This window comes from Thrips palmi, unplaced genomic scaffold (assembly GCF_012932325.1).
Source record: "Thrips palmi isolate BJ-2018 unplaced genomic scaffold, TpBJ-2018v1 HiC_scaffold_11, whole genome shotgun sequence".
Classification (NCBI taxonomy): Eukaryota; Metazoa; Arthropoda; class Insecta; order Thysanoptera; family Thripidae; genus Thrips; species Thrips palmi.
In genome coordinates this window covers 2,918,053-2,940,634 of record NW_023144622.1, presented here as the reverse complement: position 1 = coordinate 2,940,634, position 22,582 = coordinate 2,918,053, and the positions used below count along the sequence as shown (strand labels likewise).

General features: G+C 56.3%; 1 protein-coding gene across 1 annotated transcript in view; it reads left to right on the top strand.

Moving 5' to 3' along the window:
* Nucleotides 1–22,582, top strand: part of LOC117639676 — a 127,759-nt gene that overhangs the window by 65,639 nt on the left and 39,538 nt on the right. The window contains 19 exon segments of the mRNA XM_034375552.1: nucleotides 46–4,124; nucleotides 5,518–7,966; nucleotides 8,702–8,842; nucleotides 8,923–8,991; nucleotides 11,254–11,475; nucleotides 12,502–12,684; nucleotides 12,752–12,964; nucleotides 13,070–13,240; nucleotides 15,776–15,895; nucleotides 15,974–16,807; nucleotides 16,897–17,211; nucleotides 17,284–18,275; nucleotides 18,713–19,394; nucleotides 19,490–19,836; nucleotides 19,961–20,270; nucleotides 20,346–20,675; nucleotides 21,109–21,441; nucleotides 21,759–22,085; nucleotides 22,182–22,490. Of these exon segments, the coding sequence (XP_034231443.1) occupies nucleotides 46–4,124; nucleotides 5,518–7,966; nucleotides 8,702–8,842; nucleotides 8,923–8,991; nucleotides 11,254–11,475; nucleotides 12,502–12,684; nucleotides 12,752–12,964; nucleotides 13,070–13,240; nucleotides 15,776–15,895; nucleotides 15,974–16,807; nucleotides 16,897–17,211; nucleotides 17,284–18,275; nucleotides 18,713–19,394; nucleotides 19,490–19,836; nucleotides 19,961–20,270; nucleotides 20,346–20,675; nucleotides 21,109–21,441; nucleotides 21,759–22,085; nucleotides 22,182–22,490 (12,426 nt within the window).

Below are 22,582 nucleotides of genomic sequence, written 5' to 3'. Positions count from 1 at the left end.
GATACTAATCCCTGTACATATGTTGATATTGTCATTGTTCCTCAGTGCCCTGCACTTCGGATGTCAACTGCACAGAGACACAGGCCTGCGTTAGTGGGGAGTGCGTAAACCCTTGCACCCTCAGCACCAGTTGCGGCCGGGGCTTTCAATGCAAAGTGCGCAAACACAGACCGGTGTGCTACTGCCCTCAAGGCTTTTTAAACGACAATGGTCGTCGGTGTTTCAAAAATCCGTACAACGTAACTGACTCAAAAGAAATTATCTCAGATACGCAGACGACAACTCCTAGGATAGTGGTAGGACTTGAACAACGTAAGGCTAATGATTCCAAACCTAATATGATAGTAACCGTCCCAACACCAGGGTCCTCTAAGTCGTTTCTGCAAACTACGACCTTGTCTTCTGACTTTCCAGCTACAATCGACTTACTAACAACAACTGAAGCGACAGTCGCATCAACTTTCACTACTGTCAAAGAAAAAGAAAATTCTTTGTATTTCTCCACAACAGTGGAACCGACTACGCACTACACAACAACAACTAACGAAGGGGATGCCACGACAGAGTCAACCACTTACTATTCCACGACTGGATCAGACATGACAACGGAACGAACAACGCTTTACACCACAACGGAAAATGAAGCTGCCACGATAGAGTCTACAACTTACTATTCTACTACAGGCAGCTTAGACACAACAGAAGCATCTACGCCCTATAAAACAACAAACTACCCTGAAACAACGACAGAGTCAGCGACTCACTATTCAACGCGAAACCTAGACATAACAACGGAACCAACTACACAATACACAACAAGCAGCCCGGAAACCACAACGGAGTCAGCGACCGATTCTACTACAAGAAGCCTAGAAACAACAATCGAGACAACCACGCAGAACCCAACAACAGGCAACACAGATACCACAACAGAGTTTGCGACTGAAAAAACAACAGGCAACCCAGAAACCACGACAGAGTCAACAACTGAATATACTGCTACGGGCAGCCCATACGCGACAACTGACTCAACGACCTATTATTCTACTACGGGCCCTCTAGACGTGACTTCAGAAACCACGCCTTACAAATCAACAAGCAACCCACAAACAACGACAGAGTCAACGACTTACTATTCCACGCAAAACCTTAACATGGCAACGGAACCGACCACACAATACACAACTGGCAACCCGCAAACCACGACAGAATCAGCATCCTATACTTCTACAAGTAGGCAAGAAACAACAATGGAGTCGACTACGCAGTACACAACAACGGGCAACCAAGATACAACAACAGAGTCAAAGACTGACAAATCAACAAGCAACCCAGAAACTACTACAATGTCAACAACTGAGTATACTGCTACAAGCAGCCCATTCACGGCAACAGATTCAACGACATATTATTCTACTAAGGGTGGCCTGGACGAGACAACAGAAACAACCACGCCTTATGAAACAACAAGCAACTCAGAAACAACGACAGAGTCAACGAATTATTACTCAACGGAAAATAAAAACATGGCAACGGAACCGACTACACAATATACAACTGGCAACCCGGAAAACACGACTGAGTCAGCGACCTATACTACAAGCCTATACACAACGACAGAGAACCCAGGTACAATGAAAGAGTCAACGACTGATTATTCTTCTACGATAAGCCCAGACACGACAGAAACCTCAACGCCTTACAAAACAACGAGCACCCCAGACACAACAACAGAGTCAACGTATTTTTATTCTACTACAAGTGGCCAAAAAACAACAAGGGAATTGACTACGCCGTTCACAACAACCATCGAAGCTGAAGAGACCAGAGCGCCATACGCCACGACTGAAGGCCCAGAAACAACATCTTATTCGAAGACATTAACAACGCTTCGACCCGAGACGACAACACAGTATTACACAGGTCGAACCGATGGCGAATCATCTGTTCCCACTACCACCGGGCTCCCCTCGACAGGCATCCAGGAGACTACCATTGGGTACACTTCAATGGGCGAGACCACAATGGCTGGCGCCAGGACAACAACAGAGGGAACGACAGTTTTTACCGACGCTCCCACGAGCCGCGGATTCCAGAGCACGCAACAGGAAATGTCTACCACTCAGCGGGCCGAGACAACAACGCAGTATTACACCACAGTTGGCTCCGAGACGACAATGCCGCCCAGAACGTTCCAGCCTCCTCTCGACCAGCGCCAGGGCACAGGTTCTGACGGCACTACCACTGGTTTCCCTGAGACAACCACTCAGCTTGGTTTGACTTCCACCACACAACGTCAGACCACGTTTGAACCCTCGGCTACTGGCGTTACCGACGAGACTTCCACGGGCCTGCCCACTGAGGGTACAACTCGCTTTTATGGCACAACAGGTACTCTGGACGAGACAACCACGACCGGCTTTAGACAAGTCGAAACGACGACATTGGCAGGTCGAGAAACGACCACCTGGGTCTCAACAGAATCGCCCACGACGATTAGGGGAGACGAAACAACTGTCACGCGATCGTCGAGCCAGAAACCAACGACAATGGAAGCCGAGACAACCACCATGTTTGACTCGGAGACTACGACATCAGGGCCCTACTCAACGGGTGTGATGGAAGGTGAGACTACCGCCACTGAGGCGGGCGTATATTCCACCACTGGTGGATTTGAGACCACGAGGCAGCCCACCACACAGCGCGGTAGAGAGACGACAACCCAAGCGGCTGAAACCACCACTCTGCAAGAAAACAAATTCACCACAACCGGCTATCCAGAAACCACAAGGTACATGACCACGGCTGAGACTACTCTGTCCGATATGAGGACTAGCACCGAGTCACAAACCAGTCGCGATTTCATGAGTACGCGTCCAGAAAAGTCGACTACGCTTCGTCCCGAGACGACCACACAGTATTACACAGGTCGAACCGATGGCGAATCATCTGTTCCCACTACCACCGGGCTCCCCTCGACAGGCATCCAGGAGACTACCATCGGGTACACTTCAATGGGCGAGACCACAATGGCTGGCGCCAGGACAACAACAGAGGAAACGACAGTTTTTACCGACGCTCCCACGAGCCGCGGATTCCAGAGCACCCAACAGGAAATGTCTACCACTCAGCGGGCCGAGACAACAACGCAGTATTACACCACAGTTGGCTCCGAGACGACAATGCCGCCCAGAACGTTCCAGCCTCCTCTCGACCAGCGCCAGGGCACAGGTTCTGACGGCACTACCACTGGTTTCCCTGAGACAACCACTCAGCTTGGTTTGACTTCCACCACACAACGTCAGACCACGTTTGAACCCTCGGCTACTGGCGTTACCGACGAGACTTCCACGGGCCTGCCCACTGAGGGTACAACTCGCTTTTATGGCACAACAGGTACTCTGGACGAGACAACCACGACCGGCTTTAGACAAGTCGAAACGACGACATTGGCAGGTCGAGAAACGACCACCTGGGTCCCAACAGAATCGCCCACGACGATTAGGGGAGACGAAACAACTGTCACGCGATCGTCGAGCCAGAAACCAACGACAATGGTAGCCGAGACAACCACCATGTTTGAATCGGAGACTACGACATCAGGGCCCTACTCAACGGGTGTGATGGAAGGTGAGACTACCGCCACTGAGGCGGGCGTATATTCCACCACTGGTGGATTTGAGACCACGAGGCAGCCCACCACACAGCGCGGTAGAGAGACGACAACCCAAGCGGCTGAAACCACCACTCTGCAAGAAAACAAATTCACCACAACCGGCTATCCAGAAACCACAAGGTACATGACCACGGCTGAGACTACTCTGTCCGATATGAGGACTAGCACCGAGTCACAAACCAGTCGCGATTTCATGAGTACGCGTCCAGAAAAGTCGACTACGCTTCGTCCCGAGACGACCACACAGTATTACACAGGTCGAACCGATGGCGAATCATCTGTTCCCACTACCACCGGGCTCCCCTCGACAGGCATCCAGGAGACTACCATCGGGTACACTTCAATGGGCGAGACCAAAACGAACAACAGAGATTCCGCCCCCGATTCAACGAAGTACTCGCCGAACAACACACACATCACACACCCCCGCACCACTCACACTAGGCAGGTCCGAACAGCTACACCAGCCCCACCACGAAAGTACTCGCACGCACACGCCAGCCCCCACCTAACTCTAGGACACAGTCCGAGACAACCACACCGTAAAGTCGACACGACTCAGGCTACAGACACGGCCACGACGCTCACGATTAGAGAACAATGTCACGGACAACAAAACGACCAGCAACACACCATGGAACGAATACGCACGGACCAACATGGAAGGAACACCCCATGACGGCGAACACACGGTGAGTACACGAGAGCAAACAGGAGAGACGACAACCCAAGCGAAACCACCACTCCAGAAACACACACAACGTATCCAGAAACCACTACATGACCATGAGACTACTGTTGATAGGACACACCATCAAACGCGACGATACGCGTCCAGAAAACGATTACCGTCGACCGAGCGACACTCATACCCGGTCCCCGAGATCCGACTACCACGGCTCGCAGCCAGCTGCCGGACACACAAGGACACATTCGCCAGACCGACAGAGACACAGAATGCTCCACAGCGGGCCGAGCACAACGATTACACAGTGGCGAGACACAACGCAGATTCACTCCTCGACACGCAGGCCAGGTTCGCGCCTACCACTGTCCGCACCACTCCTGGTTCCCAGCAACCACTTGCTGGCTACTGCTACCGCGAGACACGCTGCCCCGGTACGTTTAGGCCACGGCCTGAGGACAACCGCTAGCAGACCTCGAGAAACACACCGCAACGATCGCACGACATAGGGGAACGACACTGCCTCCAGCCACCACGACATGAGCAACAACCACCATGTGACGAACACGAAGGGCCCACCACGTTGAGGAAGTAGACTACGCCACTAGCGGTATCAAGGTGGATTGCCACGAGGCGCCACCACACGGGTAGAGACACACCAGCGCACACCACCGAAGAAACAATCACACCGCATCAAACAAAAATACCACCGGCTACCGCCAAGGACTACACGGTAAACCGTCCGATATGAGCCCAGAACATCGCTTCCAGACGCCACACAGCCGGTACTCACCACGCTCCACGCCCCAGGTACCGTTCCACGCCTGCGAGACAACCGCTTGCAAACAGTGCGGCGAGAAACACACCGGTAACATCGCACGACATTGGGAGACAACTGCCGATCGCCACACGATAGAGCGAACAACCACGTTCGGAGACACGACATAGGGCCCACCAGTTGATGGAGTAACGCACTACGGGTTAGGTGGATGCCACGAGGCGCACCACCACGGTGATGAACCAGGCGACCACCACCGAGAACAACCCAACGGCTACCACACAAGAACCACGGGAACACAGCATACAGGCAGACAAAAAAAAAAAAAAAAAAAAAAAATGGGCTGGGCAGCCACAACGGGCGGCATTCGAGCCACAGTTGCACCCCACGCCCACGGATCCACCCAACGGATGCACACTGCGGACAACAACGCAGTATTACACCACAGTTGGCTCCGAGACGACAATGCCGCCCAGAACATTCCAGCCTCCTCTCGACCAGCGTCAGGGCACAGGTTCTGACGGCACTACCACTGGTTTCCCTGAGACAACCACTCAGCCTGGTCTTACTTCCACCACACGGCGTCAGACCACGTTTGAACCCTCGGCTACTGGCGTTACCGACGAGACTTCCACGGGCCTGCCCACTGAGGGTACAACTCGCTTTTATGGCACAACAGGTACTCTGGACGAGACAACCACGACCGGCTTTAGACGAGTCGAAACGACGACATTGGCAGGTCGAGAAACGACCACCTGGGCCTCAACAGGATCGCCCACGACGATTAGGGGAGACGAAACAACTGTCACGCGATCGTCGAGCCAGAAACCAACGACAATGGAAGCCGAGACAACCACCATGTTTGACTCGGAGACTACGACATCAGGGCCCTACTCAACGGGTGTGATGGAAGGTGAGACTACCGCCACTGAGGCGGGCGTATATTCCACCACTGGTCGATTTGAGACCACGAGGCAGCCCACCACACAGCGCGGTAGAGAGACGACAACCCAAGCGGCTGAAACCACCACTCTGCAAGAAAACGAATTCACCACAACCGGCTATCCAGAAACCACAAGGGACATGACCACGGCTGAGAATACTCTGTCCGATATGAGGATTAGCACCGAGTCACAAACCAGTCGCGATTTCATGAGTACGCGTCCAGAAAAGTCGACTACGCTTCGTCCCGAGACGACCACACAGTATTACACAGGTCGAACCGATGGCGAATCATCTGTTCCCACTACCACCGGGCTCCCCTCGACAGGCATCCAGGAGACTACCATCGGGTACACTTCAATGGGCGAGACCACAATGGCTGGCGCCAGGACAACAACAGAGGGAACGACAGTTTTTACCGACGCTCCCACGAGCCGCGGATTCCAGAGCACCCAACAGGAAATGTCTACCACTCAGCGGGCCGAGACAACAACGCAGTATTACACCACAGTTGGCTCCGAGACGACAATGCCGCCCAGAACATTCCAGCCTCCTCTCGACCAGCGTCAGGGCACAGGTTCTGACGGCACTACCACTGGTTTCCCTGAGACAACCACTCAGCCTGGTTTGACTTCCACCACACAACGTCAGACCACGTTTGAACCCTCGGCTACTGGCGTTACCGACGAGACTTCCACGGGCCTGCCCACTGAGGGTACAACTCGCTTTTATGGCACAACAGGTACTCTGGACGAGACAACCACGACCGGCTTTAGACGAGTCGAAACGACGACTTTGGCAGATCGAGAAACGACCAACTGGGCCTCAACAGGATCGCCCACGACGATTAGGGGAGACGAAACAACTGTCACGCGATCGTCGAGCCAGAAACCAACGACAATCGAAACTGGAACATCGTCTGATGTTGCGTCGACGACGCCTCAACTTGATCAAACTACTGTATCTCGCTATCGTCCTGGCAGCCCTCGGTTTGACCCGGCTGGACAACTGATTCCTGAGACGACAGATACGTCAGTCACTTTGGGCGATGTTACAACGGAACCTTCTTTTGACTCGACAGTTACTTCAGCTCGTTCTTTCATTTCCGACACAACCGCTTTGCTTTTAAATGATACATTAGATATGTCTAATTATACTTCAATTCCTTATCTGGTCGAAACTACGACTTCTAGTGACATTTCTAGTCCCTTTTCTTTTAATATGTCTGAATATGATTCTTCGACTCGTCCTATTTCTTTTGAGTCTAATCTTACTACTATTATTCTAGTCCCAGACGTAACTACCATAGTTCCTGATGTTACAGCGGCGACCTCTCGTACTGACAGTCCCCTTAGGTCAACTTTTGGGTCGACATTGGTTCCTCCGGAACTTAACGATACCGTTCCAACTGAGGCATCTGTTTTGTCTCAGACTTCAACTCTAGATTCTTTTACTACTGGCTCTTTTGGAACGACATCTACTTCTTCCGAAGGAATTACTGTTACAGTTCCTGGGGCAACTCTTGGTAGCCGCTTTGTAACTTCTAATGATAATGGTAAATTTTCTAGTCAGGGTATGACAAGTTTAACCCCTAGTCAGAGCAGAACGGAGTCCACTTTGTTTTCAAGCACCACTGTTCGGTCTCAAACCTTAGCCACCGTTCCTCCTGGACGAATTAAAATAGGAAACACAACGTCCTGCGTATCTGAGTTTGATTGCTTGGATGATGAGGCTTGCGTCGGTTTCCGTTGTGGAGACCCATGCGCCCTTTGGAAGGGCTCCTGCGGCCCGCGAGCTCTTTGCATTACTCGTTGGCACACCGCTCAGTGTTTGTGTTTACCCAGTCAGCACCCGGCCGCAGCACCACATTGTAGCATACACCCAGGTAAACACGTTGTGCAGAGTCTTTGCATCCCAGCGCAGCATGGCATGGCCAACTGCTGGACACCCTACATCAGTCAGGTGCATGGATGAGGCTCGTCAAAGTGTTTCCCAGGCCTAGTCCTCGTTATTACTGATCGGACAACTTTTTACAGTTATCGCACGATGGCAAGGAATTTTCTTGGGGAAATACAATTTTTTGGCGGTGTTGGGTTCGATACTAATGGTCGGTGTCTATTCCCCTTAACTGTTGCATGGGTCTTATAATAGCGGTGCATGTACATACTGCTTTGGCTTTTGTATATACTGAAAGCTTTGTTGTTATTGTTTCTTGTTTGTCTTTTCCGTTTCTTTTTCAGCTTTTTTCTTGTCTCGTCCTCCTCGCTGCTAGTTGAGCATGTGAGATACAAATTACTTGAGAAAAATGTGATTTGCTGATGAAATAAATTGGAATGTAATCTTTTCTCTTGTTTCTTATGCTGGTTGAATCAAATCCATGCTCAGTTGATTGTTTTATGGCATGTGAGCTGGTTACGCGCATCGCAAAATTTAGCAGCATGATTACGCTTAGTGGAATCATGCATTCTATATTCAGGACCAAGATCAATGTCAATGATTTTTACAAAGTGCTATGAAATGATGTTTACTATTCGGCTTTTTGCTTGTCTTCGGTCACTGTTTTACTAGTATCAATGTGCCATTTATGACGCGTTTCTAATTTATTCGACTGTGTTTCCAGTTCTTGAGTGTACATCGCACGCGCAGTGTCCAACGAGCCTTTCTTGCCTGAACGGCCGATGCCAGAATCCGTGCTCCAGCCATTATTGCTCAGCCAATCAGGCTTGCCGAGTGCTTTTGCACCAGCCGGTTTGCCACGACGGTAAGTTACAGCTTTTTATTTATGTGTGATTTTTAAGAAATCCATTTTAGGTATTTTTACAATTTTCATTTTAAAAACAGAGTCTCCTGGCTGTGAGCATTGCCCGCCAGGCGTACCATGTGATCCGATTACTGGGGCGTGCATCAAAGGTAGGGTAAAAACCTGCAAAACGGGCCTGAGTGTGAATCGTGGTCAGTTAGAAATGACCAATGTGTTGCTGTTTTGTAGAGTAGTTTTGTTGTGTTTGTGTTGGAAAGTGTTTGTCACACATCTTTCAGAAGTTTTGGCAACTAACCTTCATTTGGTTAGGGTTTGCGATGGTCTAGTAAATGAGAAATTCTGCTCGCGTGCCCGTAGTTTTGTATCTCCGATGAAAGCCAAACAACCGCCCCTTTTTTTTCTTTGCGGTCTTTGACTTTTTTGATGCGATGGGCTCGAACTGCGTGGCACGCGATGCTCTCGGATAGGTCTTTGGGCATTGTTTTCTCTCTGGGCTCGAATCTCTTCCTTTCCACCCTTCCTTCGTCCCATCCCCCACAACACCCCCATCACCAATCGGCACGACCATCTCGACACGACTAACCTGAGGAGCTGCGTAGCTGGTGAGGGATCGCCATGGTTTTCCGCAACCGCGGTACACCTAACCTTACAGGTATAGTCCACATGTCCTGCCAGGACTCTTCACTGTCCTTCACTGTCCCTCCCTCTCAACTGTCGCGAATGGCAATGCTGCCGAGTGCGTTCGGATGCTTCCGGAAGATCGCTTCTTGCCCCTTGAGACGCAGTGTGGTTACATCGCTATGAATGTCCGCGAATGGCCATTTATTCTTCAACCTGCTATTTCTAGTGAATGAGAACTTGAATGAAACCTTGATTGTCTCTACTCTTCAACCAACTTGACTGACGTTAAGTGCACGCCCTCAATCTTGATGGAACGCTCTAGCGAAAGTCCGTCATTTTGACAGAAACTACCTGACTCTTCCTTCCTGTGTTCCTAACCTCGCTCCCTTCTCCCTTAAGATATCGTTTATACTTCGATTTTTCCTATTCGATGCATGCATTTTGAGTGCATTTATTGGAACTTTTCCAATATTTCGGATTTCTTAGCATTTGATGCATCTTGGTGTTACTTTCTACGGTTATTTCATCTCTGAGCCTTATGGATGCTGAATGATTCTTGCCAAAATAGCAACACATCTTGTTATTTCTTGTGTCTTTGAACGCCCTTGTTTATTATACTGTTCTTTGCATGTGGCATGTACGGTGTTGGATTAATGGTGATAAGTCGACAGCTTAAAATAATATTTGACCAGTTTAACGGTGATTGATGGCGGTGTATGTTTGTATTGGAATCGATGTCGATCAGGTCAGAGTGTTGATTATGAGGAGCAATCGCAAAATGTTTTTTTTATTGGCTTTTGTGTACATTCTGCGGTTTGTAAATATTCCACTGTTTATAATTCCCACCACTAACTGGTGCTTGTTTTCTTTGTTTTGTTTCCCCTTACTGGCACGTAAACAGAAATTATATACACGAGTACACCTCCAGTAACGATCGACACGACCACGGATATTACTTTTACAACTCCGGACACCCAAACCACGCCGTGGGTCCTGCCCACTACCCTCCCTGACGCGTTTACCGGCGACACTGTCCCGCCACCCACCGAGTATGACCGGAACAGTACTTACGCGGTCACCACGATTCGGACCTTGGTTACCACGCTGCCAGGCCTGGACGTGGATGGTAACAGTACACGCGAAACTACGATCACGGTACCGGTGACGACCACCACGATCGACGACACAGCCACCACTGAGTCCCCGGACCGCACTCCGCCCGGGGGCCCCACAAAACAGTCCAAGAAGGGCGAGGAGCGGCGGTGCGAGGACGACGCCGACTGTGAGGACTCGGAGGCGTGCCTGACGGGGCGATGCGGCGACCCGTGCCGTGCCGATAGCTGCGCCCACGCCGCGGCCGTGTGCGCGGTCAGAAACCACACCACACACTGCACGTGCCCTGAACTGTCGGCCGACTGTCGACGAGGTACAGCGTAGGGGCCAAAATACTGCTTATGAGTTGTTATTCATGGCACGTAGACACGTAGAAGATTAAATTAGAGCGTCGCAATGCTTTCACCTAGTGTGTTAAAATTATTGCGTTTTGTCCAAGCCTCGCGTAAAAATTAGCAACTTATCAAAAAGACAAAAAAATGCATGAAACTTTTTTTGCGGTCTAGAACTTTGCTGTTTTTGCGGAGTAGATTCGATTCAGTTACAGATAATTTTGGGTTGCTACAACGGGCCATCAATAAACAAACAATTACGCATCAAGTGCCAAGCCTTTGTACAAAGAACTATTTGGGTGTACAGCACGGTGCTGGCTGGGCCTAATCTTCCCTGTTCCACAGCTCACCCTGGGGGCTCGCTCAAGGCGCCCCGGCCCTGCGAGTCCGACTCGGACTGCCTGCACACGGAGGCATGCTTCATGGCGGAGTGCCAGGACCCTTGCCAGTTCGCGATGGCCTGTGCGCCCACGGCCAAGTGTCGCGTCAAGGCGCACCGGCCCATCTGCACCTGCCCGCCGGGCCACCACGGAAACCCTGCGCTTAACTGCTTCCCCACTCAACCATGTAAGACTAACATGCTAACAGGGCCGGCCGAGGGAGAGCAACTGACATTAAAGTTCCTTTCTTACTTTCGAAACATTCTTAAAAACAATTCACATGGTTTTAAGTTATTTTTTAAACTGGACGGAATTATTTTGGATTTATCAAATGCTTAGAGTAAAAAGAAAAATGTAAGAGCAAACCAATTTTTTTTTTCTAGATATTTTTGTTTGTGTCAGTGTTCCCATCCTCGGTTCAGTTGGTACATAGTCATCTCTTACAGGCATTCGTGAATCTCGTTGGCTTCGTGGTTCTCAACGGGGTGTGGTCTTTTGGCGTGGGAGTGAGGGCACCAATTACTTCGTCCTGCTTTAACCTGTTGTACTATATACATCCACCTCCCGGTCGTGAGCCAGCTCCCCGTCGAAAGACCACGCCGCAGGAAGCAACAAATCGTGCTAACAGAATAACCGGGTCTTAACTCACTGTAAAGATGTCATTTTGTTAAAAGCAACATGAATGCGACCTCATTGCGCAAATAAACGGTGGCTCGCATTTAAAATCGGAATAAACGTTAGCTGGTGCTAGGCTGGGCGCCTGCCATCAGCGGGGTAGGCCACACGCCTTGAAGCTGTGTGTTGCGGGCGGGCCTGCCCCAGTACCATTACCATTAGAGGCCACGGGCGCCCCCCTTCAGTGTCCAGCAGCATAAAGGAGCGTGTATTTATTAACTTACCTAAACCAACGCTTCGGTTCGTGCCTAACCACTAAATCTATAACGAACTCTTCAAATTTCAGCCAGCACTCATGTTTTGTTTGCCCGTGTTGTTCTCTAGCACTGATAATCGAGTTGCTCCAGCCCTACTCTTGGCTTCGTCTGAATGCCGCGCGCACGCCAGATTCCATTTCACGATCCTTGTTTTTCTCGCCAAGACCGGCACCCCTCTTTAGCGGGCCGGGCTGTAAATACTCAGACCGGGCTATGGTTTGATCTTGTTCCGACTGTGTGTACATACCTCTCACTCTTTCTCTCTGGGATGGGCTTTCTAGCGAGTTGCCATAGCAACGACGACTGCTCCGTCACCGAGGCCTGCATCGGAGGCAACTGCCAGCCGCCGTGCGAGGTGCACAACCCGTGTGCGCTCAACGCGGTGTGCGTCAACTCGAACCACGCTACGGACTGCAGCTGCGCTGATGGCTTCCAAGGCAACGGCTTCGTCGGCTGCCTGCCGGGTAAGAAGGATGGGACTAGGCGTTGCGACAGCAGGTCAGGCGTTGCTGACGAGCCGGTTGCTTGCAGTGCGCTCCAACATCCAGCCCGGCCAGCCCGTGTGTCAGTACAACGAGGACTGCCCGCCCGACAAGGCATGCGACCGCCTCAACCGGCTCTGCATCAACCCGTGCTCTGAGGACTCGTGTGGCGAGAACGCCGAGTGCTGGCCCGACAACCACCAGGTGCAGTGCCGCTGCTTGCCCGGCTCCTTCGGCAACCCTTACATCGAGTGCGGCCAGGGTGAGTGTGTCCTGCAGGACGACCACGCGGTCTCAAATTTTTGTCAAATCCTTTCTTTGGACATGTCGGTCGAGAGTTTAAACCTGTCAATTCTTTGTTTTGCAGTGACTGGCTGCCGTTCCGACGAGGAGTGCGCGGGCAGCGAGGCCTGCCTGAACGGCAAGTGCGGCAACCCCTGCAAGTGCGGGGCGTATGCGACGTGCGAGGTGCTGTACCACAAGGCGTTGTGCAAGTGTCCTCCGGGATACGGCGGTGACCCCATCCACGGATGTACCCGTAAGTTGGCGTTGTTTCTAGAGGATCGCCGGGGAGTGCTATTAATTTTCTACGTAGATTGTTTGACTTATTTCGGGAGTTGTTCATTTCTCCTACCTAAATGTTCGCCTACCTGTCTATTTCGCCTACCTATATTTTGCCTACCTAATAAAAATATTGAATAAAAATATTCAATATAATATTGCCATTTTTCGCCTACCTATAGTTCGCCTACCTAATAAAAAAATTAAATAAAAATATTCAACAAAAAAACGAAAAAATCGGCGGCAAAAAGTGGCAATACGAAAGTCTCAAGGAGACCCGCCGATCAGCTTCGGTGTTCTTATGGGAACCGGGCCTTCATCCGACGCTCCCTGCCGCGCAATTCGACAGATTAGTGGGTTCGTATTGGGCTGGCCCACCCGAAGTGCGCGCGGTTTCTGTGGTACAGTGAGAGTCCAGATTCAGAGGCCTTACCTCAGAGGGGTCACATTGGGTATTTGAACCCGCGACCCCGAGTGCCGAGTCTAGTCAACTCCTCTACCCTGACCGCTCAGCCACCGAACCAGCTTGTCGGCGGCGATGTCGCAACTCCTCTTGAGCTGCCGTTCGAGAAATCTGGTCCCGAAAAAATGGTACTTTGAGCGGTCTCGAACCCGGGACCTGCTGCTTCCCACATCATGCTCTTAACCACTGAGCCACCGGGACGCCATGGCACCCGCCTTGCCTGCGCTGGTACTCAATCTTCTCTGGATATACCTCCCCAAGCAATTGGTCGCCGAAAAAATTGTGTATACTGCCGGTCCCGAACCCGGGACCTGCTGCTTCCCACATCATGCTCTTATCCACTGAGCCACCGGGACGCCATGGCACCCGCCCTGCCTGCGCTGGTACTCAATCTTCTCTGGATATACCTCCCCAAGCCATTGGTCGCCGAAAAAATTGTGTATACTACCGGTCCCGAACCCGGGACCTGCTGCTTCCCACATCATGCTCTTAGCCACTGAGCCACCGGGACGCCATGGCACCCGCCCTGCCTGCGCTGGTACTCAATCTTCTCTGGATATACCTCCCCAAGCAATTGGTCGCCGAAAAAATTGTGTATACTACCGGTCCCGAACCCGGGACCTGCCGCTTCCCACATCATGCTCTTAACCGCTGAGCCACCGGGACGCCATGGCACCCGCTTTGCCAGCGCTGGTACTCAATCCTCTCCGAATAAACCTCGTCAAGAAGTCGGTTGCCTCTGCCGAAAAATATGGCCATGGTACTAGTCTCGAACCCGAGACCTGCCAGTTAGGAACGCAGCACTCTAACCACTGCGCTACTTGGTTGCTACGCACAGCACTCACCCCATCGCCGACGTTATTATTTGTCCAGCATTAATCAAAATGGGTGGCTATTGAAGTTTGGCGCTAGGTTAGTGGCGCGCATAGCAACCTGGTAGCGCCGTGGATAGAGTGCTGCGTTCCTGGCTGGCAGGTCTCGGGTTCGAGGCTAGTGCTATGAGCATATTTTTCGGCAGAGGCAACCGACTTCTTGACGAGGTCTATCCAGAGAGGAATAAGTACCAGCGCTGGCAAGGCGGGTGCCATGGCGTCCCCGTGGCTCAGCGGTTGAGAGCATGATGTGGGAAGCGGCAGGTCCCGGGTTCGGGACCAGTAATATACACAATTTTTTCGGCGACCAATTGCTTGGGGAGGTATATCCAGAGAAGATTGAGTACCAGCGCGGGCAGGGCGGGTGCCATGGCGTCCCGGTGGCTCAGTGGTTAAGAGCATGATGTGGGAAGCAGCAGGTCCCGGGTTCGGGACCGGCAGTATACACAATTTTTTCGGCGACCAATTGCTTGGGGAGGTATATCCAGAGAAGATTGAGTACCAGCGCAGGCAAGGCGGGTGCCATGGCGTCCCGGTGGCTCAGTGGTTAAGAGCATGATGTGGGAAGCAGCAGGTCCCGGGTTCGAGACCGCTCAAAGTACCATTTTTTCGGGACCAGATTTCTCGAACGGCAGCTCAAGAGGAGTTGCGACATCGCCGCCGACAAGCTGGTTCGGTGGCTGAGCGGTCAGGGTAGAGGAGTTGACTAGACTCGGCACTCGGGGTCGCGGGTTCAAATACCCAATGTGACCCCTCTGAGGTAAGGCCTCTGAATCTGGACTCTCACTGTACCACAGAAACCGCGCGCACTTCGGGTGGGCCAGCCCAATACGAACCCACTAATCTGTCGAATTGCGCGGCAGGGAGCGTCGGATGAAGGCCCGGTTCCCATAAGAACACCGAAGCTGATCGGCGGGTCTCCTTGAGACTTTCGTATTGCCACTTTTTGCCGCCGATTTTTTCGTTTTTTTGTTGAATATTTTTATTTAATTTTTTTATTAGGTAGGCGAACTATAGGTAGGCGAAAAATGGCAATATTATATTGAATATTTTTATTCAATATTTTTATTAGGTAGGCAAAATATAGGTAGGCGAAATATAGGTAGGCGAAATAGACAGGTAGGCGAACATTTAGGTAGGAGAAATGATATAGACTCCTTATTTCTGCATTTTACAGCGCCAGCCAACCCTTGTGATCCGAACCCGTGCGGCGTGTACGCGCTGTGCGAGATCGACCACGGAAACGCCGTGTGCTTCTGCCCGAAGGGAATGACCGGAAACCCGTTCAGGAACTGCGGTAAGTGCCGTGGAAGACCGCGGGTGGGTGCTTTCATTGAGATTGATGAATGAGTAGTTAATCCTTTTGTCGTTGCAGTGCCCGAGGGCGACGAGTGCACCCCGAACCCGTGCGGCCCCAACTCGGGCTGCCGCGTGATCGCGGGCGTGCCGCACTGCTTCTGCCTGCCGGAGTACGAGGGCGAGCCGCCGGAGAAGGCGTGCGCGCTGCCCAACCACCCCTGCGACCCCAGCCCCTGCGGCCCCAACACCCAGTGCACCGTGCTGTCCAACGGCTTCGCCAAGTGCACGTGCCTGCCCGGCTTCCTGGAGAGTCCCAACACGATCCGGGGCTGTGTGGAGAAGCGCAACCCGTGTGACCCGAACCCCTGCGGCCCGGGCGCGCTGTGCGACGCCAACCGCAAGCCCACCTGCTTCTGTCCGGACCCGACCGTGGGCAACCCGTTCAAGGCTTGTACCGAGCCCGTGGTCCGCGTGCTGTGCCAGCCCGGACCGTGCGGCCAGAACGCGGACTGCTACGTGGCCGACAACCAGGAGCAGTGCTACTGCCGCTACGGTTTCATCGGCGACCCCTACACTGGATGCAGCCCGCCGCCCGCCAGCCCCTGCCTGCCTAACCCCTGCGGACCCCTGGCCGAGTGCTCCGTGAACCCAACAGGCCAGCCCATGTGCCTGTGCCCCGAGGGGCTCGCCGGGGACCCCACCAGCCCCAGCGGGTGCCGCGGCCCCGAGTGCCGCGTGGACGACGAGTGCCCCAACCACCTGGCCTGCATGGGCTACCGCTGCCGCGACCCGTGCCCCGGCTCGTGCGGCGTGGCCGCGGACTGCCGCGTCGAGAAACACCACCCCGTGTGCACGTGCAAGCACGGCCTCACCGGCAACCCGCTCGTGCGCTGCTACCCGGTACCTCAAGGTAAGTCCCTCACAGCAACGTAAAAGGTGCTGAACTGGTGTTTGCCTTTCACGTGGAAAAATCTTACGTGTCCTTCATTTATTTTTCAGAACTGCCTCCTGAAGATCCATGCAACCCGAGCCCCTGCGGGCCCAACACGCACTGCTTGGTGCTGAGCGGGCGCGCGGTCTGCTCGTGCCTGGACGAATACTTCGGCGACCCGCAGGTGGGCTGCCGGCCCGAGTGCGTCATCAACTCGGACTGCGGCTCCAACCAGGCCTGCCAGGGCTACCGCTGCGTGGACCCCTGCAAGCTGGGCAGCGTGTGCGGCGTGGGGGCGGTCTGCAAGTGCATCGACCACACCGCCACCTGCGCCTGCCCCGACAACTACGAGGGCGACGCCTTTGTGCAGTGCTACCCCAGACGTGAGTACTTCTCATGCCGACCGAGTGACTCGCAATCCAGTCCGGGTGAACTAATGGTGCTTTTGCTTGCAGCGCAAATCGGCCCGGAACACAACATCTCCCGGCCGTGCGTGCCGTCGCCGTGCGGGCCCAACGTGCAGTGTCTGGCGTACGGCCAGGTGGCCATGTGCGACCCTTGCGGTGGCCCGGACGCTCACTTCCGACCGGAGTGCCGACCGGAGTGCCTCGCCAACTCGGACTGCCCCTTCAACCTGGCCTGCCTGGGCCAGCGCTGCCTCGACCCGTGCCCCGGCTCGTGCGGCGTGTTCGCGCAGTGCGCCGTGGTGCAGCACCAGCCCGTCTGCTCGTGCCCGCCCGGCCTCGCCGGCAACCCGTTCGAGCACTGCACCGCGCCCAAGGCCCCCGTCGAGGACGTGGAACCCTGCGAGAAGCTGCACTGCGGCGCCAACGCACGGTGCCGCGACCGCCACGGAGCCACTACTTGCGAGTGCCTGCCCGGGTTCTTCGGCAACGCGTACCTGGGCTGCCACCCCGAGTGCGTGCTCAACACGGACTGCCCCATGGACAAGGCCTGCGTCAACAACAAGTGCGAGAACCCGTGCGCGGGCGCGTGCGGTGTGACGGCGCACTGCAGCGTGGTCAACCACGTCCCCGTCTGCTACTGCCCGGAGGGAAGCACCGGCGACCCGTTCACCAACTGCTACCCCTTCAGACCAGCCCCGCAACCGCCACCGCTCGCCCACCAGCCCACCAACCCGTGCGACCCGTCGCCCTGCGGCCCCAACAGCAGGTGCCTGGTGTCGGCGCAGGGCTACGCCACCTGCTCCTGCCTGCCCAACTACCGCGGCGCTCCGCCGTCCTGCCGCCCCGAGTGCGTCGTGTCCGCCGAGTGCCCGCAGACCCAGGCCTGCGTCAACTGGCGTTGCGTCGACCCCTGCCCCGGGACTTGCGGCCTCGGTGCGCGCTGCGCCGTCATCAACCACAACCCTATCTGCAGCTGCCCGCCAGGACAGCTGGGGGATCCGTTTGCCAGCTGCTACACGCCCATTGGTGAGCTCAGTTTGGTTTCATGATTTTTCCTTATCTTGTTTTTTTTTGGGCGCGGTAGAGGTACCTCCCTGCCTGGACGGAAAGCCTGGCGATAACCGAAACCCCCTCATCTGTCCTTCATGCCAACTTGAAGAGGCCCGTCCCCCTTGCGACCCGTACAGGTGGCCTAACTTTAGATTTTGCCAGGTGAAGCACGGGCAACTAGTTTTGGCGCGTGCAAGGCCAAAATACATCGGCATTTCCGTTCGTACTGCCCGGCCCGAGTTTCGGGCATCAGGGAAAGGTGGTGCCCCCGCGGGGTAGCGGCTTGCGTCAACGGGGGAAGGCCCTTTACCCTGCTCGGCGCGTGGGGGGCCCTTTTCCAAACCCCTCCCCAAGTGCGGGGGGCTTTGGGGGGTCAAACCACACGCCGTTCCTTGCCCGCCCTTTGCCCCTTGCCCGGGGTTACGAGGGCGGGGCGCCTTCCCTCGGCTGCGCCAAGACATCCCTCGCCTACCTGCCGCCCGCCGCCGCGCCCGTGGACCCGTGCGTGCCGTCGCCGTGCGGGGAGAACACGGTGTGCGACTCCCGCGACGGCGTGGCTCGGTGCTCGTGCATCCCACCGTACATGGGCAACCCGTACGCCGGCGGCTGCCGTCCCGAGTGCACGATGAACGCGGACTGCGCGCCCCACCTGGCCTGCCTGTCGCAACACTGCAGGGACCCGTGCCCCGGCGTGTGCGGCACCAACGCCGAGTGCGGCGTCGTGAACCACGTGCCGGTCTGCCAATGCTTGCCCGGCTTCCGCGGCGACCCGTTCCAGGCCTGCAGGCAGGAACCCGTGGCCGTGCTGCCGCCGCAGAACCCGTGCGAGCCGTCGCCGTGCGGGCCCAACAGCGTGTGCCGCGTCACCAGCGGCCACGCCGTGTGCTCGTGCGTGCCCGGCTACATCGGGGCGCCGCCGGCCTGCCGACCGGAGTGTGTCGTGTCGGCCGAGTGCCCGCAGAGCCAGGCCTGCATCAACCAGAAGTGCGCCGACCCCTGCCCTGGAACCTGCGGCGTCAACGCGCGCTGCCAGGTCACCAACCACAACCCCATCTGCAGCTGCCCGCCGCGCTACAACGGAGATCCGTTCGTGCGATGCCAACCAGAACGTGAGTATCCCTTCGCCTTGCGTTATAAAATTACTCTGCTGACTTAGTTGTTTAATTAAAGCAAAATGATAACAATCCTTTGGGTTTTCCTGCAGCGCCTACGCCAATCGCACCGCTGAACCCGTGCGTGCCGTCGCCGTGCGGCGCCAACTCCGAGTGCCCCGTCGTGGACGCGCGGCCCGTCTGCTCGTGCACGCCAGGCATGCTCGGCGCGCCGCCAAACTGCCGGCCCGAGTGCCTCATCCACCAGGACTGCCCGACGCACTTGGCGTGCGTGCGGAACAAGTGCTCGGACCCGTGCGCGGGCTCGTGCGGCTTCAACGCGCAGTGCGCCGTGCGCAACCACCAGCCCGTGTGCTCGTGCCTGCAGGGCTTCGAGGGCGACCCGTTCTCCGGCTGCAACCCCGTGCAAGGTAGGACTGTCGACGCGAGCCCGAGGACTGCGTGGAGTGCGTGCATGTTGGTCTTGTTCTCCCCCAGCCTCGCCGTCCGTGCCGTCCGCGTCGTCGTCCAGGTGGTGCCTGTCCTTGAGTCCCTCGAGTTGCCTTACAGCTCCACCGCCGCAGCCGCCGCCGCAGCCCTGCACGCCGAACCCGTGCGGCGCCAACGCGGTGTGCCGCGCGCAGAACGGCGCCGGGGCGTGTGCTTGCCTGGCCCAGTACTTCGGCGACCCCTACGTGGGCTGCCGGCCCGAGTGCGTGCTCAGCTCCGACTGCCCGCGCGACCGCGCCTGCCTCAACCACCGCTGCGGCGACCCGTGCGCCAACGCGTGCGGGCTGGCCGCGGCGTGCGTGGTCATCAACCACAGCCCCGCGTGCTCGTGTCCGGCCGGCCTGACCGGCGACGCGTTGCTCGCTTGTACCCCCGTCCCGCCGCGTAAGCTAACCCTTCTTCTCACGCTGTCCCCCTGGTGGCGTCGCTCGTCCTCTCTAACTGCATGACCTTCTCTAGCGCCCCCCGCGCCGCCCGCGCCCAAGCCGCCGCCGTGCTTGGCCACGCCGCCGGTGTGCGGGCCGCGGGGGCTGTGCCGCGAGGTGGCTGGCAGCGCGGTGTGCTCGTGCCAGCCCGGCGCGGTGGGCAGCCCCCCGCAGTGCCGGCCACAGTGCCTGCTCAGCACGGACTGCCCCGCGACGCGCGCCTGCATCAACGAGACCTGCGCCGACCCCTGCCCGGGCTCGTGCGGCGCCAACGCGCGCTGCCTCGTCGTCAACCACAGGCCCATGTGCAGCTGCCTGCCCGGCTTCACCGGGGACCCGTTTAGGCGCTGCGTCGAGCCCGAGAGTAAGGCTCGCCCCTCCGTTCTCACTTTCAACCCAACGCTTTGCACCGAGCGAGCGCAGGGATTACGACGTTTTAGCGCGAGTCTTAACACTTCTGCTCAAAATCACTCTTCCTCATTTCATTCTCTTACCAGCGAGCGGTTCTCAACCTTTTGGGGCTTTTCCACTGTCTAGACGCGGAGTTCTCTTGCTCTTGGCCCGTCTTGGCCTCTAGAAATGATCTTGGCAGTATCGAAATGAACCCAGTATGACAAATATTTTTCCGGTACCCCAAGTTTCCAAGGTTGAGAATGGCTGTAACTCTGCTGTTCATTTTCCAAACTCCACTAACAACGCGCGAAATCCTTGCCCTCTCTCTGTTCATTTTCGCTTCGTCTGCTTCGTTTCATCGACATCTTACCACTAACTGTCCTTTCTTCTTCCCCGCGCGCCAGCGTGCCCCGACGTGCCCCCGCGCGACCCGTGCACGCCCAGCCCGTGCGGCGCGAACGCGGCGTGCCGCGTGGTCCCGGGGGAGGGCGGCGGCCGGGCGGCGTGCTCGTGCCTGGAGGGGTTCCTGGGGCGGCCCCCCGCGTGCCGCCCTGAGTGCCTGCTCTCGGCCGAGTGCCCCCGCAACCGCGCCTGCCAGGGCCAGCGCTGCGCCGACCCGTGTCCGGGTTCGTGCGGGCCGCAGGCCGACTGCCGCGTCGTCAACCACGGCCCCGTGTGCACGTGCAAGCCGGGCTTCACCGGGGACGCCTTTGCCGGCTGCACCCCTCTGCCACCGCGTAAGCATCATCCTCTCGCTCTGCCTTCCGTTTCGCTGGGCCAGCGTGGGTGATGCGAAACGGCCAGTGTAGAGTCGTTTTCTTTGCTTTGCCTGTCTCACTCTCACGAGGCGTCCCAGGTGTGAGAGAAACAGAGCGACGAAAGCGACAATCGGAAGCATTCTGCTGGTCTCTGTCCGGCTTTGGGTTCAGACTAGCCTCTCCTCGCCGTCACGGTATAGCGGCCCTTTCCGCACCCACGCTGGCCCCCTTCACTTAACTGTAACTCTGTTCACCTAACTCTTCATCTTCCATCTCTGTCCTCCTCGCGACCGCAGCGCCCCCTCCCGCCCCGCCCACGCCGTGCTCGCCGTCGCCGTGCGGCGCCAACGCGGTGTGCACGGCGCGGGGCGGCGCGGGGTCGTGCGCGTGTATCCGGGAGTACCGCGGCGACCCGTACCAGGGCTGCCGGCCCGAGTGCGTGCTGTCGACGGACTGCCCGCGCAACCAGGCCTGCATCAACACCAAGTGCGTGGACCCGTGTCCGGGCACGTGCGGCGCCAACGCCACCTGCGTGGTGGTGAACCACACGCCGTCGTGCGCCTGCCCGGCCGGCACGACCGGCAACGCGCTGCAGAAGTGCCTGCCGCTGCCCGCGGCGCCGCGTAAGGCCTCCACTTGCGACCCTGTCACCCTTTGCTTGCCACTCTCGCTTGCTAACGTCCCGGCCTCTGACCTCCCCCGCCCCGCCCTGCCCCCAGCGCCCCCCGCGGCCAACCCCTGCCGGCCGTCGCCGTGCGGCCCGTTCAGCGCGTGCCGCGTGGTGGACGGCCACGCGGCCTGCTCGTGCGCCGCCAACTTCGTGGGCGCGCCGCCGCAGTGCAGGCCCGAATGCGTCGTGTCGGCGGAGTGCCCGCAGAACCGCGCCTGCGCCAACCAGCGCTGCGTGGACCCGTGCCCCGGCGTGTGCGGCGCCAACGCGCGCTGCCAGGTGCTCAACCACCAGCCCGTGTGCACCTGCGCGCCCGGCTTCACCGGCGACCCCACCACCCGCTGTCTCATGCCTGACCGTAAGTGTCTGGCCGGGCTCCACGTCGATGACTAGCGAACCGTGGACCCGTCCGGACCCCTTCCCGGCACTGTCTCTATCCCCCTCTCTCTG